Source organism: Salvia splendens, chromosome 10 (genome assembly GCF_004379255.2).
Source record: "Salvia splendens isolate huo1 chromosome 10, SspV2, whole genome shotgun sequence".
Taxonomy (NCBI): Eukaryota; Viridiplantae; Streptophyta; class Magnoliopsida; order Lamiales; family Lamiaceae; genus Salvia; species Salvia splendens.
In genome coordinates this window covers 9,296,008-9,309,640 of record NC_056041.1, presented here as the reverse complement: position 1 = coordinate 9,309,640, position 13,633 = coordinate 9,296,008, and the positions used below count along the sequence as shown (strand labels likewise).

General features: G+C 41.3%; 3 protein-coding genes across 3 annotated transcripts; 2 read left to right on the top strand and 1 right to left on the bottom strand.

The window, feature by feature from the left end:
• The first annotated feature begins 3,211 nt into the window (after positions 1-3,211).
• On the top strand, positions 3,212-5,231 carry LOC121752585. The gene is made up of 3 exons (XM_042147709.1): positions 3,212-3,238; positions 3,856-4,380; positions 4,611-5,231. The coding sequence occupies exons 1-3, from the start codon at positions 3,212-3,214 to the stop codon at positions 5,229-5,231; spliced, it is 1,173 nt and encodes a 390-aa protein (XP_042003643.1).
• A 1,925-nt stretch (positions 5,232-7,156) lies between these two features.
• LOC121752584 (B3 domain-containing protein At4g34400-like) lies at positions 7,157-9,632 on the top strand. The gene is made up of 4 exons (XM_042147708.1): positions 7,157-7,261; positions 7,337-7,601; positions 7,670-7,936; positions 9,196-9,632. The coding sequence occupies exons 1-4, from the start codon at positions 7,157-7,159 to the stop codon at positions 9,630-9,632; spliced, it is 1,074 nt and encodes a 357-aa protein (XP_042003642.1).
• A 357-nt stretch (positions 9,633-9,989) lies between these two features.
• Positions 9,990-11,109, bottom strand: LOC121751654. The gene is made up of 2 exons (XM_042146452.1): positions 10,817-11,109; positions 9,990-10,708 (listed from the first exon to the last, which is right to left on the bottom strand). The coding sequence occupies exons 1-2, from the start codon at positions 11,084-11,086 to the stop codon at positions 10,100-10,102; spliced, it is 879 nt and encodes a 292-aa protein (XP_042002386.1). The 5' UTR covers positions 11,087-11,109; the 3' UTR covers positions 9,990-10,099.
• Positions 11,110-13,633: the final 2,524 nt, after the last annotated feature.

Sequence of the window (13,633 nt, the reverse complement as noted above, 5' to 3'; positions counted from 1 at the left end):
ACAGGAACATGTCGGGGTTGAGGATTCTTCTTCCTGGAAGACACGGCACTACTGCGGTAGTGACTTTCATGTCTGGATGAGGAAGGAGAATCCACCGTTTTCGTCTTCGGCTCTTGGCTCTTTTGCAGGAAGGCTAAGAACTCATCCTGCTTCTCAGCCAAGAACAGCTTGACAGCCTCATTCAAATCAGGCTGCTGGGAAGACTCGGTGTGTGGACCTTTTGAGCGGCTTGTTCCTTCATCGTGAAAACTGGAAGTAGATGTCTCCCGAGGCTGTTTTCCGGACCTGCGGGCTGGACTAGCTTCCTCATGGTTTTCACGAACGGTATTACGGGTAGTATGTGATCTGGTATGCATTTTTTTTTTTTTTTTGGGGTGGAAAAAGGTCAAAAATTCGCTTTATCACAAATTTTGTTCTCTGGTTCCCACAGACGGCGCCAGTGATGAATCCGCGAATTTCTGATGTTAATAAATGCTGGTAGAGAATAAAGACTACGACACAAAGAATTTACGTGGTTCGATTTACTGAAGTAAATCTACGTCCACGGGAAGAAGGGAGGGCAAGATTGTATTGCTTGATCTGGGATTACAGCTTACAACACAGACTTGCTATATGGTATTTTATCTCTAGAGAGCTTAACCTTTTTCTATCTGATCTAAGTTCTATTTATACATTGAACTAAGATCGTGGCTTGCATCACCACTAATGATGGTTGTGGATGTCGTGGAGGTCATGGAGGTCCTGCATGTAGCGTAGGTCATGGCCTACGATCGTGGCCTGAGTTGACACCACGTGGTAGTGGGTGTGTTGGAAGTTGTGGAAATCCTGTATGGGTCCACTAACTCCTTGTTCGGTCGAATACTGAGACCGAACTGCTTTGGTTGCCGATCTGAGAGTAGAGCTTGATGCCGACCTGAGAGCAGAGCTTGATTGGTTGGCTTTTACCGAGCTGTAGGCTGAGGCCGAACTCTTACTGAGACCGAACTGCTTTGGTTGCCGATCTGAGAGCTTGATGCCGACCTGAGAGTAGAGCTTGATTGGTTGGCTTTTACCGAGCTGTAGGCTGAGGCCGAACTCTTTGGTAATGCCGAACTCATACTCTTCCTTGGGCTTTGGAGAGCTTGATGCCGACCTGAGAGTAGAGCTTGATTGGTTGGCTTTTACCGAGCTGTAGGCTGAGGCCGAACTCTTTGGTAATGCCGAACTCATACTCTTCCTTGGGCTTTGGGCTGATGGGCCGTCATTGCTGTTGGGCTTGTTTAGTACGCACCCCATCATGGTGCATGGATATTTCAAAAGATTTTGAAGACCATAAAGACATGGGAAGGGCATCATGTGGCCAAACTTTTTTTTTCCTAATGTGTTAGTATAGTGTGTGAGAAAATTGACAAGCATCACTTTAGAAGTTGGAGATAGGAATATTTACCCTAATAAGAAGGGAACAATTTTATCCGTCCTAACACACCTTGTAAATACCCACATGTATTTTAATATTGCAACTATTGCTTTTATATTGTCTTTAGCCAAAATGGTAAAAAGATTCAAGTGGGGGAAGATATCATCACTATCTTGATAGTTGTTATTGCACCAGGCCATTAGTCCATTACAGGTTAAATATTTGTATATTTATTTTTATAAAAGCATAATCAATTTCTAAAGGTTGTAATTGTTTCGTTTCTATAATTCCGTGGATGATATTGATAGAGGGTGAGATGTATAGTATAGTAATGCTACAATAAATATAAGTGCATGTATTAAGTTGCAGTAGACGTAACATCTTTTAAATGTAAATTGGAATCATCCTAAGATCACAAGTTGACTACCAATCTTATCATGTCTAGCAGTTGCATGTACTAATCAATCTACTCATCAAAAGAAAAATCTTTGCAACTTTTTAAATAAGGGCCCAAAAAAATTTGGAAGAAATTGAAGGAAAATAGGATAATCCGACCAATTAAAAAAAGAAATTAACATGGAAAATAGTGAGAATTGTGGCGAAAATCAAAATGGAAATCCCTAATTCCCAAAACGACCTGAACTAGGGCAATGCGATGTCGTATTGAAGGGGAACAGGCGCACCCATCTCCAAGCTTGGTGATGAGTAAATAAAAATGGGCGCTTTTAACCAAATTGTCGCTTTTGACCACACGAGGTCCAATAATTGCAGGGGTTGAGGCCAAATAGAGGAAGGGGTATTTGAGGAAGATCGATTGCGAGGAAACCAACATACGCGCCAATTCCCGATTGTTGTGCACGCTCTACTATGAACCGCCCGCCTTCCAGAGAGTCTATGCAGGTGTGATTTGCACGCAATGAATATGAAAGGGAGTTGTCGTTTGTCATCTCCTTTAATTCTTATAAATTCATTTTTTTTATCATTAAAATATGAAAGGGAGTTGTTTATCAATCGCACTCAACTACTCAATATAAATCTCATGTTATTTTAAAAAAATGGACATTTAGTATTTTGTTCTTATGTTATATAGAATAATTTTATAATGGTATTTTCATAATTATGGTCTATTATACTCTCTTTGTTTATTCAAAACAAATTATCTATTTTTCTGCATATAATTTTATGCATTGTTATTCAATGTGTTATAGATAGAAAATAAAGTATAAAAAAATATATTTCCTTCTGAAAAATATACTATGAAAATTCACAAAAATAAAACTCTGTTATTTTGAATAGGATATAAGAAATATAGTATCGTGGGTTGCTATTTTAGGATTTAAAAAATAATTATTCATTCTCAAACCTAACATATTATCTTAGGGCTCGTTTGGTTGGCATGTTAGCCATAGTTACTCCTCACTATCTACCCTACTCTCCATGTTTGGTTGGCATGTTAGCAATCTTTGTGACCCGGTGGTGGCATCCAATTACCCGACACAGTTTGAGTTACGGAGAGCCAAAATACCGATAACTCAATCGGCAATTCTCCGTGCGATTGTGCACAATCCTACATGGTGAAGATTTCAAATTTCAAGCTCATTTACTGCAATACCCCTTCATTTACTCTTTCCCCATCTACCCACTGCCATATTGAGCCAACAATTGCAGATCGGCGAAAATTCTTGAGTATTGTAGGTGTTTGCGTGTGGAGTCAGTTGAGATGGGTTCAATCGAAGTCGAATTTCTAACTCCACATTTGTGTATATTCGTATAGGTCGCAACGACCGACCTGGGTAAATCGATCGCCACGGAGCGATGGCCGACGACGAAGCTGTTCAGCCGGTTAGTTCCTCATAACTCCTAACCAGACGTCGATTCATACGTTGATGAATACACACTTTGGTGTTTAGGCAAATTCGAATAGATTGAATTGATTTCATCTGCTTTGAATAAACCCATTTGTATATACTGTATTTTTTTGTTTAATAGATTGAATTGATTTCACATGGTGTGACTGGCTAGATTGAAGTGCGTATGTTAACTGATTTGATTGCTAATTATCGCGCTCTTGCATACAGAGATTTGTTGTTGAGATAACTAAGCCGACCTATAGAATTTGCTCCTGAATACCCAAGGCCTTGACAATGTGTTTGTAACTGGCCGACTGGTATGCATAGCGAGAGGCCATGCATATTGCTGCATATACTGTATTGATTTGATGCTGCTACTGAAACGCTTGAAGTCCGTATGGGGTCCTAATTTGAGTTATTTATCTACCTTGTTATGCTAAGAGGTTATATGCACTAAACAATCACCTAATGTAGTTGATTAAAATATCTATGTTATGCATTTGTGATGACAATGTGAAGTGGATGCTCCTGCTGTGCTTGTTTGTCATTTGTTATTGTGCTACTGTGTGTGAAGCATTTAAGTAAGCTTGTTGATAAATGATCATATAGGTGGATGCTAAGGAACCAATCGAGCTACTGATTTTGCTTGAGGAAATACTAAGAAACCATAGGCAAAACATGCTCCTTGTATGCATGCTTATATCTGTGGCCAAATCCAATTCACATAAAAGGAAACGGGGTGGAAGGGGGATCCCAGAGGTAATGATTGACTCCATTCCTGCTCATGTAAAACAGTTGGACAGGCTTACCCGGGTTTCTGATCGTTCATGTCTAGACAATCTGCGTATGGATAGAAACACTTTCGGTAAATTATGTCGAATTCTGCGTGATCGCACTGGATTAATAGACCAAAAATTTGTAACCGTCGAGGAACAAGTTGCTATGTTTTTGTCCATTCTTGCACACCATAAAAAGACACGGGTTGTAGGCCACGATTTCATGCGCTCTTCTGAAACAGTTTCTAAATACACACATATGGTGCTTCGTGGTGTGCTCAGTTTGCATGAGTTGTTGTTAGTTAAACCTGAACCGGTTGACGATGACTGCACGGAATCAAGATGGAAGTGGTTTAAGGTATGTGACATAGGTACGCCCCCATAATATTGATTTTTCACTGCCATGGAAGTGACAACCCGAAGCTCAATTTTTGTTGTAGGGCTGTCTTGGAGCGTTAGATGGGACTTACATACACGTACGAGTGCCTATTGCTGACACACCACGTTATCGTAATAGAAAGGGGCAAGTGTCAACAAATACACTTGCAGTGTGTGATCGCCAACTTCGGTTCATTTATGTGCTGCCAGGTTGGGAGGGTTCCGCAGGTGATTCGAGGGTATTACGTGATGCAATCAGCCGTCCTCTCGGCCTTAAAGTACCCAAAGGTAAAACATTTTGTTATCCACTCTATAGTGACGAGGGCAGGCTTGAAGCTAACCTTTTCATGGGCTTTCACATTTGCAGATTGCTATTACCTATGTGACAATGCGTATGCCAACAGCGAAGGATTCATCACCCCGTACAAAGGCATTCGGTACCATCTGAAGGAGTGGGGTAACGGAACTCAAGCACCTCAAACACCCGAAGAATTGTTTAACTTGAAGCACTCTAAAGCACGGAATGTGATTGAGCGTTCGTTTGCATTGCTCAAGATGCGCTGGGGAATTCTTCGCAGCCCAAGCTACTATCCTATCGAGGTCCAAACGGGTTTGATAATTGCTTGTTTCTTGCTTCACAATTTTATACGTACTCACATGGAGGTGGATCCATACGAGGAATTGTTAGGAGTTCACTATGACGACGGGTATGTGAGTGATCACGATGACCCTGTGTTGGCCACTATCTCAACCGTCGCGCCGACACCAATGTGGTCGAAGAAGAGGGACGACCTTGCTGCTGCAATGTGGGCTGAGAGGAATACCGTGTGATTGACTTCTGCATCCAACTATGTCATTACATGTATAGTAACACATTGTTTTTTATGTACTGCGTATTTGTTTGACAATTTATCACTAGCATAAAGCGAAATTTCAATGACATGTTGCCAAGCTTAATATCCAAAAACAACAGCCATTTCATGAGAACATTTATATAAACAACATAAGTACTCCAAAATATGAGTCGCCTTGTACATTCCACATTTGAACATATAATTACAACGAAGTTACACTTCCAATCAACGACCACATAGGCAACTTAAAGTACGAAACAACTTAGTACTACGGTAACAAAAGATATGTAGATGGGTCGGTGAACCTCACAGCTGCTTACAGGGGTGCTTTGCGCGATGCAGCTGCCGGACTCCAAGACGCGCACGATGAGCCGTTAGGCGATGAGTACAACTGCTTCACCGGTAACGTCTGAGTTTGATTAAAGCTCCCAACTCGCCCAGCATCCACGCTAGACGACACTTCGGCATAATTCATTGACGGTTCATCGAAAAGCTTTCGGCGCACAAGTGTAGGCGGATCGATGAAGGGAGAATTCACTTCTTCCTGCTCAGCCAGCGAATGACCATGTTTCCCACGAGTAGGTGCATACGGTACGGGTGAATCAGTTATCACGATCAACTCAGTGGTGTCGGATATGGTAATCACTTCTTTTGCCGGCTCCTTCTTCACACCATGCAGCCCAAACATGGTTGTTAAGCGGCTATACTCATCCTCGTCTCGGTAATAGTAAGCTCCTGCAAGGGGGTTTGTCTGAAGAAAAAAAAAAGGATACCACCGCGGTTATGTGAGTAGCCTGCGGCATGATACTTCTATGCAACATGTAACTCGCAACGTCATACCTGGAACATAAACATCCATGTTGATTCGTCTGCAACAATGAGCTTGTCGTCAAGGTCCCAACGCACTCCCGGTGTGCTAACAACTTTGTTGAACGTCTCGTAGCGAACCCGGAGTAGTTCCAAGCGACTGACAACATCGGCACAAGTTATTTCAGTCGAAAAGCGAAGCTTAATTACCTTACAAGCCTCATTCAGCTCCGCTTCAGTCACGGAGTCATCATTCGATGCGCGGCCAGCTCGCATTTTGATCACAGTAGAGAGTAGCAACGTATCCATCGCTGCGGTCCATTTACCCATGTAGAAAAACGTTGATTGCGGAGGGATTTTCTTGTTCATGGATCCAATTTGCTGAGTATTTGGGGGGGAAGTTTCTTTCGATGTGTTCTGAACGTGGCACCTTCTGTTATAGCCGGGGAAAGGCACGGTGGTACAACTCCATCATTAGTGCGTCCATACGTATTACATCAAGGTAGATAACGGTCACCTCCCACATAAATTAACTTACACCGCCGATACCACGTACCTCCCCTATGCTGCATAGCTTAACTCATATCATGTATATAACACCACATGTATCATGAAAGTGTTGCGTGTAGCTTGAATACTATAGGGATTACTTCTTCACATTGTAGTAAATGCACAACAATATCATAAAGACCCCACTTCATCCACCACCCTGTTCACGTATGGAAACATGCATCGGTTCAATGCATGAAGTAATTGCAAACCAACCCCTTCAACCTTTTCAGTCAATTTTCATTGACATAAACTGTGACATTTGTCCAAGGGTGTTTATTAAATTTTGGTCAATCACCTATTAAGCCATCATAAATGCTGGTCACTATTTTCTGCACTAAACGTAGCATGAAACGGCAACACTTTTTGGTCAAGGACCGGTTCAAGCTTCATAAATGTTAACCTCCTTCCTCACCCATTCTCTTTAATACAAATGCTGTAGCTTTCAGTATAAAACACACTATGAACCATGTACCCGGCATGCTAGAAACGCTCTACACTGTACTCGACTATTACGACAACTTTTTTCGACTATCTTCAACCAAAATGGCAGCTGATGGTCCGCACGCCGTCCCGAACGTCGGCCCTGACTATCAACGAATCCCTGCATTCATGACGGTTTTCCACCAGGGGCGATTCCATGATGACATGGTATGTGGCCTTATGTGTTGATATATTATGAAAGAGATGGCCCGGATTTGATTGAACGTCAACTTTTTCATGCAGCGACTGCTAGACGATTTCGTTGGGGTTAACGGCCATGACATACCGTTCGATTGCAGGCTTGTATGGCCGAATGGAATGCGTTATAGAGTGCGAGTTCTAAAGCTTGGACATGGGTTCTTCTTCTCCTCCGGATGGAGAGATTTTATTCGTGACACCGGCGTTTTACACGGCGATACACTTACCTTCACTTTGGTAGATGTAGGAATGTTCAACGTTAAAAGGTTTAATAGCGAAACTCAATGCCCCCCGCAAGGAGACGTCAACGGTAATCTAAATTCAACTCATTTAGTTTGTTCACCTTTGGTTTTACCACACACATTCATTTTTTTGTAGTTGTCGACGAAGACGATGGGGAAGGTAGCCATGCAATGGACCTCGCAACGTCCGAAGATTACGTGCCATCTGAGACTGACTCTGAAACAACGTTTGATGACGATTATGTGGATGATAGCAGGGCACTACTCATCGACGGCTTCCCTACATTCGCCGTTACACTCACCTCGACGAACATCAATCGTCGTCTGGAGATTCCATATTGCTTTTGGCGCCGCCATATCCCAAACGGTGCAATACATGCAGGCGTGTATCTATCAACCGAAGGTGGGACATGGCTATGTACTCTAAAACACAATTCGACGAAGCTATGGGTGAAACATGGGTGGACTCGCTTCAAACACGACAACAATATAGTTGTTGGGGTGCGTTGCCACTTCAAGCTTGTTGATGCATTTGCTCCACAATTTCAAGTTTGGTTTGACCGTCCTTAGTATTGTTGGATGTAATAACTTAATCCGTGTGAAGGCTTAGTGATACGCGTGTGCGCGTATGTTATGTTCGGTTTGTGTACCTGCCTTTTCGGCAAAATTTTCAATGCAAGTGCTCTTGATTAGGTGATCAAAGGGTTTAATGTTTGTTGTTTTTTGGTTAATGGTTGTCAAGTAGGATATGGATATAAGGCCCATCTTTGCAACACTTAACTGAATTCGTCTTGGTTCACACAATTGCTCGATAGTTTTTATAGAATCAAAGTAAAAAAAAAACCCCATTACAATTCGCGATTTTGGTTTGGTTAATTCGTGTGTGTAACAAAACGTCAACATTTTGACGTAGATTCATTAACAATAACTCCACCCCACTACCAACCATACTGTTTGCATTTGGACAGCTGATGTTTTCAATACATTCATCAATTGCAAACCAACCCATTCACCTTTTGGCAGGCTTTGCCAATGACAAATCATGTCATTGGTTGTAAATAAGGTGGGTTTTGATAGGTAACGAAGACCAATAAATAAGCTACCACATACTAAAGTAGCCTTGCAACTTCATTGAACCTATCTATGGCATACGACGACTCGTATGACGCCTACCATAAGCTTCCTTCCTTCATCAAAGTGTTTTCCGGCGCTCGCAACAAAGAGGAGATGGTATATGACATATACTGCGCCCATTTTAATTTAGTTCATTATGATTAAACTAAAATTCTTTGCCAAATCTATGTTGTATGCAGCGACTACCTCCACAATGGGTTGCGGAACACGCGGAAAATCTACCGTTTGATTGTCGACTTGTAATGCCAAATGGATCCAGTTGGCCAGTCCGTTTGTTGAATATCGCGAGTGGGTGCTACTTATGCGTTGGATGGGCTGACTTCCGGCGTGGGAATAATATATGCCATGGAGAGATACTTACCTTCACCCTTGTCGACGGGGGGATTTTCCATGTCAAAAGATACAAGTCGGGGACCGGGTGCCCACCTCGCAGCGATCTCGCCCGTCAGTATCTTGTAAATCCATCCTTTTTTCCTTCATCGATACTTGTGCATGTATCTAATCACGTACCTAATATTTGTATATTAGAGTTGGACGAAGAGGATCTTGACGATGAGATCTACAACCCCGACATTGATTCTTCGGATGATCATGCCCCATCCGACGTGGAAACGGAGTCGGCGGAGGATAGTGAGTACGACGACGAGCGGGGTGCGCTTGACGATGATGCGTATCCCACATGGACATTGAAACTGACCACATCAAACATCAAGCGCACAATAGAAATACCGGCCGACTTCTGGAACGTACACGCCAGTGCCGCGCCTCAGCAGAATATGGTGCATTTTCTGGTGGATGGGAAGACATGGCGGGTGTTTCTCAAGCATAGCAAGGGTAGGATATGGGTCAAGCATGGATGGCGTCGATTCAAAGAAGCTAACGCTTTGTTCCCGGGCGTTCGTTGCCATTTTAAGCTCGTCGATGCTCAAGACATCCAGTTCTATGTGTGGTTTAATCGGCCTTGAAGAGGGGCTGGTGAATTTGATCGTGTGGTGCGCCTATGCTATTAGTTTCTATGGTTTGGTACCTTAAATCTACTTTGGTGTGCGCTGTGTCCATTATGTAGTAAAGCCACTGCTTGTGTAATGTAGTTGTTTCTATAACACGTTGCCTTTTATCGATAACACGTATTTTGTGGAGTTGACAAGAATGGAGTTGCACATCAGCCAGTGTCTAAATGAATGTTAGAATGAGACCAAACAATGCTTCGCATCACATAAACATTACAATTGCAATTCAGAATATATAGAAATTAGCTTACCAAATATTGGATTGATAATAGTATAATCCGTTAGTTCAAAATATGGCTATCCATCCCCAAGGTAGTTTTCATAGTTCTTACTGATGCAGCCGGCCTAAGTAGTTACATAGCATAATGTTTTAACTACGATAGATAACAAAATAAACACAAAAGCCACATAATTTATCAATGTCAAATCATTCGATCTGTCTCAAGGAGATCAAGCACAAACGCCGGCCGTGCCCATTCATCCAATCCCCTAAAGAGATCCATAAGCTCGGGCTCCTTTACTAATTTTTTTGCCGCATAGAATTGTTGTTTGAGGGTCAGCCCGGGCATGCCTTTAAGCTGGTTGAAGACCTCGGTTCTCTTTGTGCTTAGATCAAACTCATAACCAATTCGTGTAGATATGTCCTTCAACCGATCGTTGGTGTCTTCATGGATGCGATTCATCAAAGCAAGGACACTGTCCATCTTGTCCTCGGCCTTCCTCTTTGTCGGTAGTTTTTTCTGTACCCTTGTAGGTACTCTCAAAGGTGTCGGTGCCGAGGTGCTCTCATCAACCATCTCAGGCATTACACCGCCAGGGAAAACTTCATCGGGGAATAGTTCATCTAAAGTAATTGGTGAAGATTTAGCTGAACTGTCACCAACATCAGCCTTATAACCATATATCTTTTGAACAGCCTCCCCGGTGTCCATGCCCTTTAGCCCATCAGCACGGTCCTTGCCGAAAATCTCCTTCCAGTCACTGAACATTGGCCACGACTTATTCCCCATGTACTTGGCATTGCTGTCTTTCTGAAAATACATTAAACCAAAAACTCCAATGACATAGTGTACAACCAGCTGGATAATGCATAAACCCATACTACTATATAAACATACACAAAATGAGAATAGTTATACCTCCACAACTTGTGCCCATTGTTCATCATCGATGTCTATCTTGTAGTCGCCGTCCGCATTGAAACCAACTCCACTACGGTCAAGTATTTGCATAAGAGAATAGTAATTCTTTTTCCATGTGGTGATTTTCGACTTGATGTGAGGGTGAACAACAATATCAGTTTTTGGAAATTCACGTTTCAGGGCCTCCAGAGCACGGGTTAGATAACCTGACCGGAACCCATTATCGGACTTCCAACCAGTTGCAGCCAACTCTTTCATAGCTGTCATAAGAATCGTCTCCTCGCGTTCTGTCCAACAACGCCGTGCGCCAGCTGCTGTTACGCTTTTGTTGGGAACCATGTCCGAGCTACCTGCACCGAATAAGCAGTTATCTATGACGGTCGTCGCTAATACACACAAGAATGGAGCTTAAATGAAGACATTACCCTCTGGTAATGGACTGCCGTGATTGCCATTACCGCTGCGGTGTTGAGATGCCATTAAATCAAACGGTTGGGATACTAAGATCCTGGTATTATTGGCATCAAAGCAATTAACAAACACAAAAGGTGAATATCTACGGATGCAGAATGACATTGACCGAACTACATCAAACAACTCAACCTGAACGGTTGGACCCAAACTAATGGTTGTAATATCCTACTTTTAATTAATTGGCATTCGCCGTGTTCACCCACATAACTCTACAGACAGGAAAACGTTCAAGCATAAACATTTAGGCCATGAATTGATGACCAGTGGTTTCCAAATGTCATCACACAGGTATACCATCACATACGGAATTTATGAAATACCTCAGATGACCGAGGCGAGCGATGGTACGGTGGAGCGTCAATGTGTAGTCGCCGGCGTCTATTCCACAAGGTTCGCGTCAATTTTCACAATTTCATGCGTGGGCGGGAGCTAGGTTTTGCTGGTGCTAAAACATGGCATCCCCAATTTAGGGATAAAGAGGCCCAATTTGGGTATTTTTACAAATAACCGAGGATAAAAACGTCATTACGTTTGGCTATCTACACTTTCTGCTTCCCATACCAAACAGAGTTCTTACTTGAGAGGGGATATGAATCTGTTCAACCAAACAATTGGGTATGATTGTTAACTCCATCCCTAAACATACTATTGGAGTCTACAAACTTCAAACTTATGTTGGAGAATCATGCCAACCAAACGGGCCCTTAAGATAGATTACATTTCACCGAAATGTATCCGAGAGAGAGAGTTGACTTTGGAGCTTGTGGGATTTGAGTTCTGCAGAATCAGGAGAAACAAATATGAGGTATATGCAGGGAGACACACTGCTGCCTGTCCGACGAGTGAAGAGAGAGAATGGAGAGAAGTATTTTAGCTTGATTTTTTTTAAAAAAATAAGGACCGCAATTAGTAAATGTTAATTAGGGATCAAAATTTCTAATTTTGTCAAAAAGTTAAACGACTCAAATTAAGTTGGATAGCCTAGAAAGAAATACGACTCAAGCAATTAGTGGGTCAGACCCAGTATAAATATGGCTTTATGTAGAAGACAAGGAACTTCACTGCTATGCTATTTTCTTGTCTTGATACCCTTGTTTTCATGCTTCTCCTTTTGCTTTCATACGTACTATCAATATTCTCTTCGAGACGTCATTGATAAATTAAAATGGTGTGATTTTTATACATGGTTGTTACTATGGTGCTACAGTCTTTCTTTTTTCCACAATTGACCTTGCATAAGAGCCCATAAATGTGCATATAACATACTCCACTTATATATATTTGTGTAGAAGTTTGGGTATTGGGCTTGGCTTATGATCAAGGGATCAATCATAATCTAATAATCTAGCTAGGTTAAATAATTCACTAATATAGATATGGACATAAACATATGCATAAGGCATTGTTAGTGACGTACCATTTTGCAGAGTGCTTAAGAAATTAATAATAGACTAATAAGCTGTCTTTAGTATTTGGTCTAAAATAGTAAAATAGATTGAGTTAGTCCAAACATAATAGTTTAGAAATGGTTCGTACGTTAAGGTAAGTGACCAATCACTAATCAATCAAAATCACTTTCTTTCGCAATAATTTGGACCAAAAAGATAAATGTATGGATATGCATATCCATCTAGATTCGTTTTTCCTTTTCAGTCACATTCGAATTGATCACGCTATTTAATTATATGCATATAAATTTACCACATTCAAGAAAAAAATATAACTCCAAATTATAACCTCTCAAAAATTCGCAAAGTTTTGCAAGAAATTGTGAAGTTAATAATGGTTACAATGCGCATGGACACAACATGGTATAGTTGGTCATGACATGGACATATTCATACCATGTTCGTGTGAGATTTTAGAGTCTTTCTTGGTTTGTTAGGAAATAATATTGCAAAACTATATTAAAATTTCTTTGGATTTATGAATTATTGAATGGAGAGTATTCCAAGCTTGTGTAGGGACTGAGTTTGAAGGCAAACTTTGTCACAAAGTCTATGGATTCTCTATGTATAAAGGGGAAAAAGAAAAAAAAATGGACCCTCACAAAATTTACAAAGCTAGCCGAAACTAACCACTCTCCTTGGTTACATGTATCACAGTGACACTAAATTTCTACTTTCTTCTTATTGTTTCCATCAATTATTTCACATGATATATCAAAGTCTTGCATGGGATCCCATTTCCCTACACATAATTTAATTCTACCGATAAAAAAAATATTATTACAATGAATTTTTCAAAGACAGCATGCAAGTAGTAGTTTAATTTGACCAAGAAAATTCAATAAACACCTTTTTTAATTTCCACTCTAGATGGAATGACATTGTATTAATC

Coding starts and splice junctions, on each gene's coding strand:
- LOC121752585 (XM_042147709.1), top strand. CDS start 3,212: ATGGCCGACGACGAAGCTGTTCAGCCG. Junction 3,239..3,855: donor ACGACGAAGCTGTTCAGCCG/GTTAGTTCCTCA, acceptor ATGATCATATAG/GTGGATGCTAAGGAACCAAT. Junction 4,381..4,610: donor CAAGATGGAAGTGGTTTAAG/GTATGTGACATA, acceptor ATGTGCTGCCAG/GTTGGGAGGGTTCCGCAGGT.
- LOC121752584 (XM_042147708.1), top strand. CDS start 7,157: ATGGCAGCTGATGGTCCGCACGCCGTCCCGAACGTCGGCCCTGACTAT. Junction 7,262..7,336: donor GGCGATTCCATGATGACATG/GTATGTGGCCTT, acceptor TTTTTCATGCAG/CGACTGCTAGACGATTTCGT. Junction 7,602..7,669: donor CCCGCAAGGAGACGTCAACG/GTAATCTAAATT, acceptor ATTTTTTTGTAG/TTGTCGACGAAGACGATGGG.
- LOC121751654 (XM_042146452.1), bottom strand. CDS start 11,086: ATGACAGCTATGAAAGAGTTGGCTGCAACTGGTTGGAAGTCCGATAAT. Junction 10,709..10,816: donor AATGGGCACAAGTTGTGGAG/GTATAACTATTC, acceptor ATGTATTTTCAG/AAAGACAGCAATGCCAAGTA.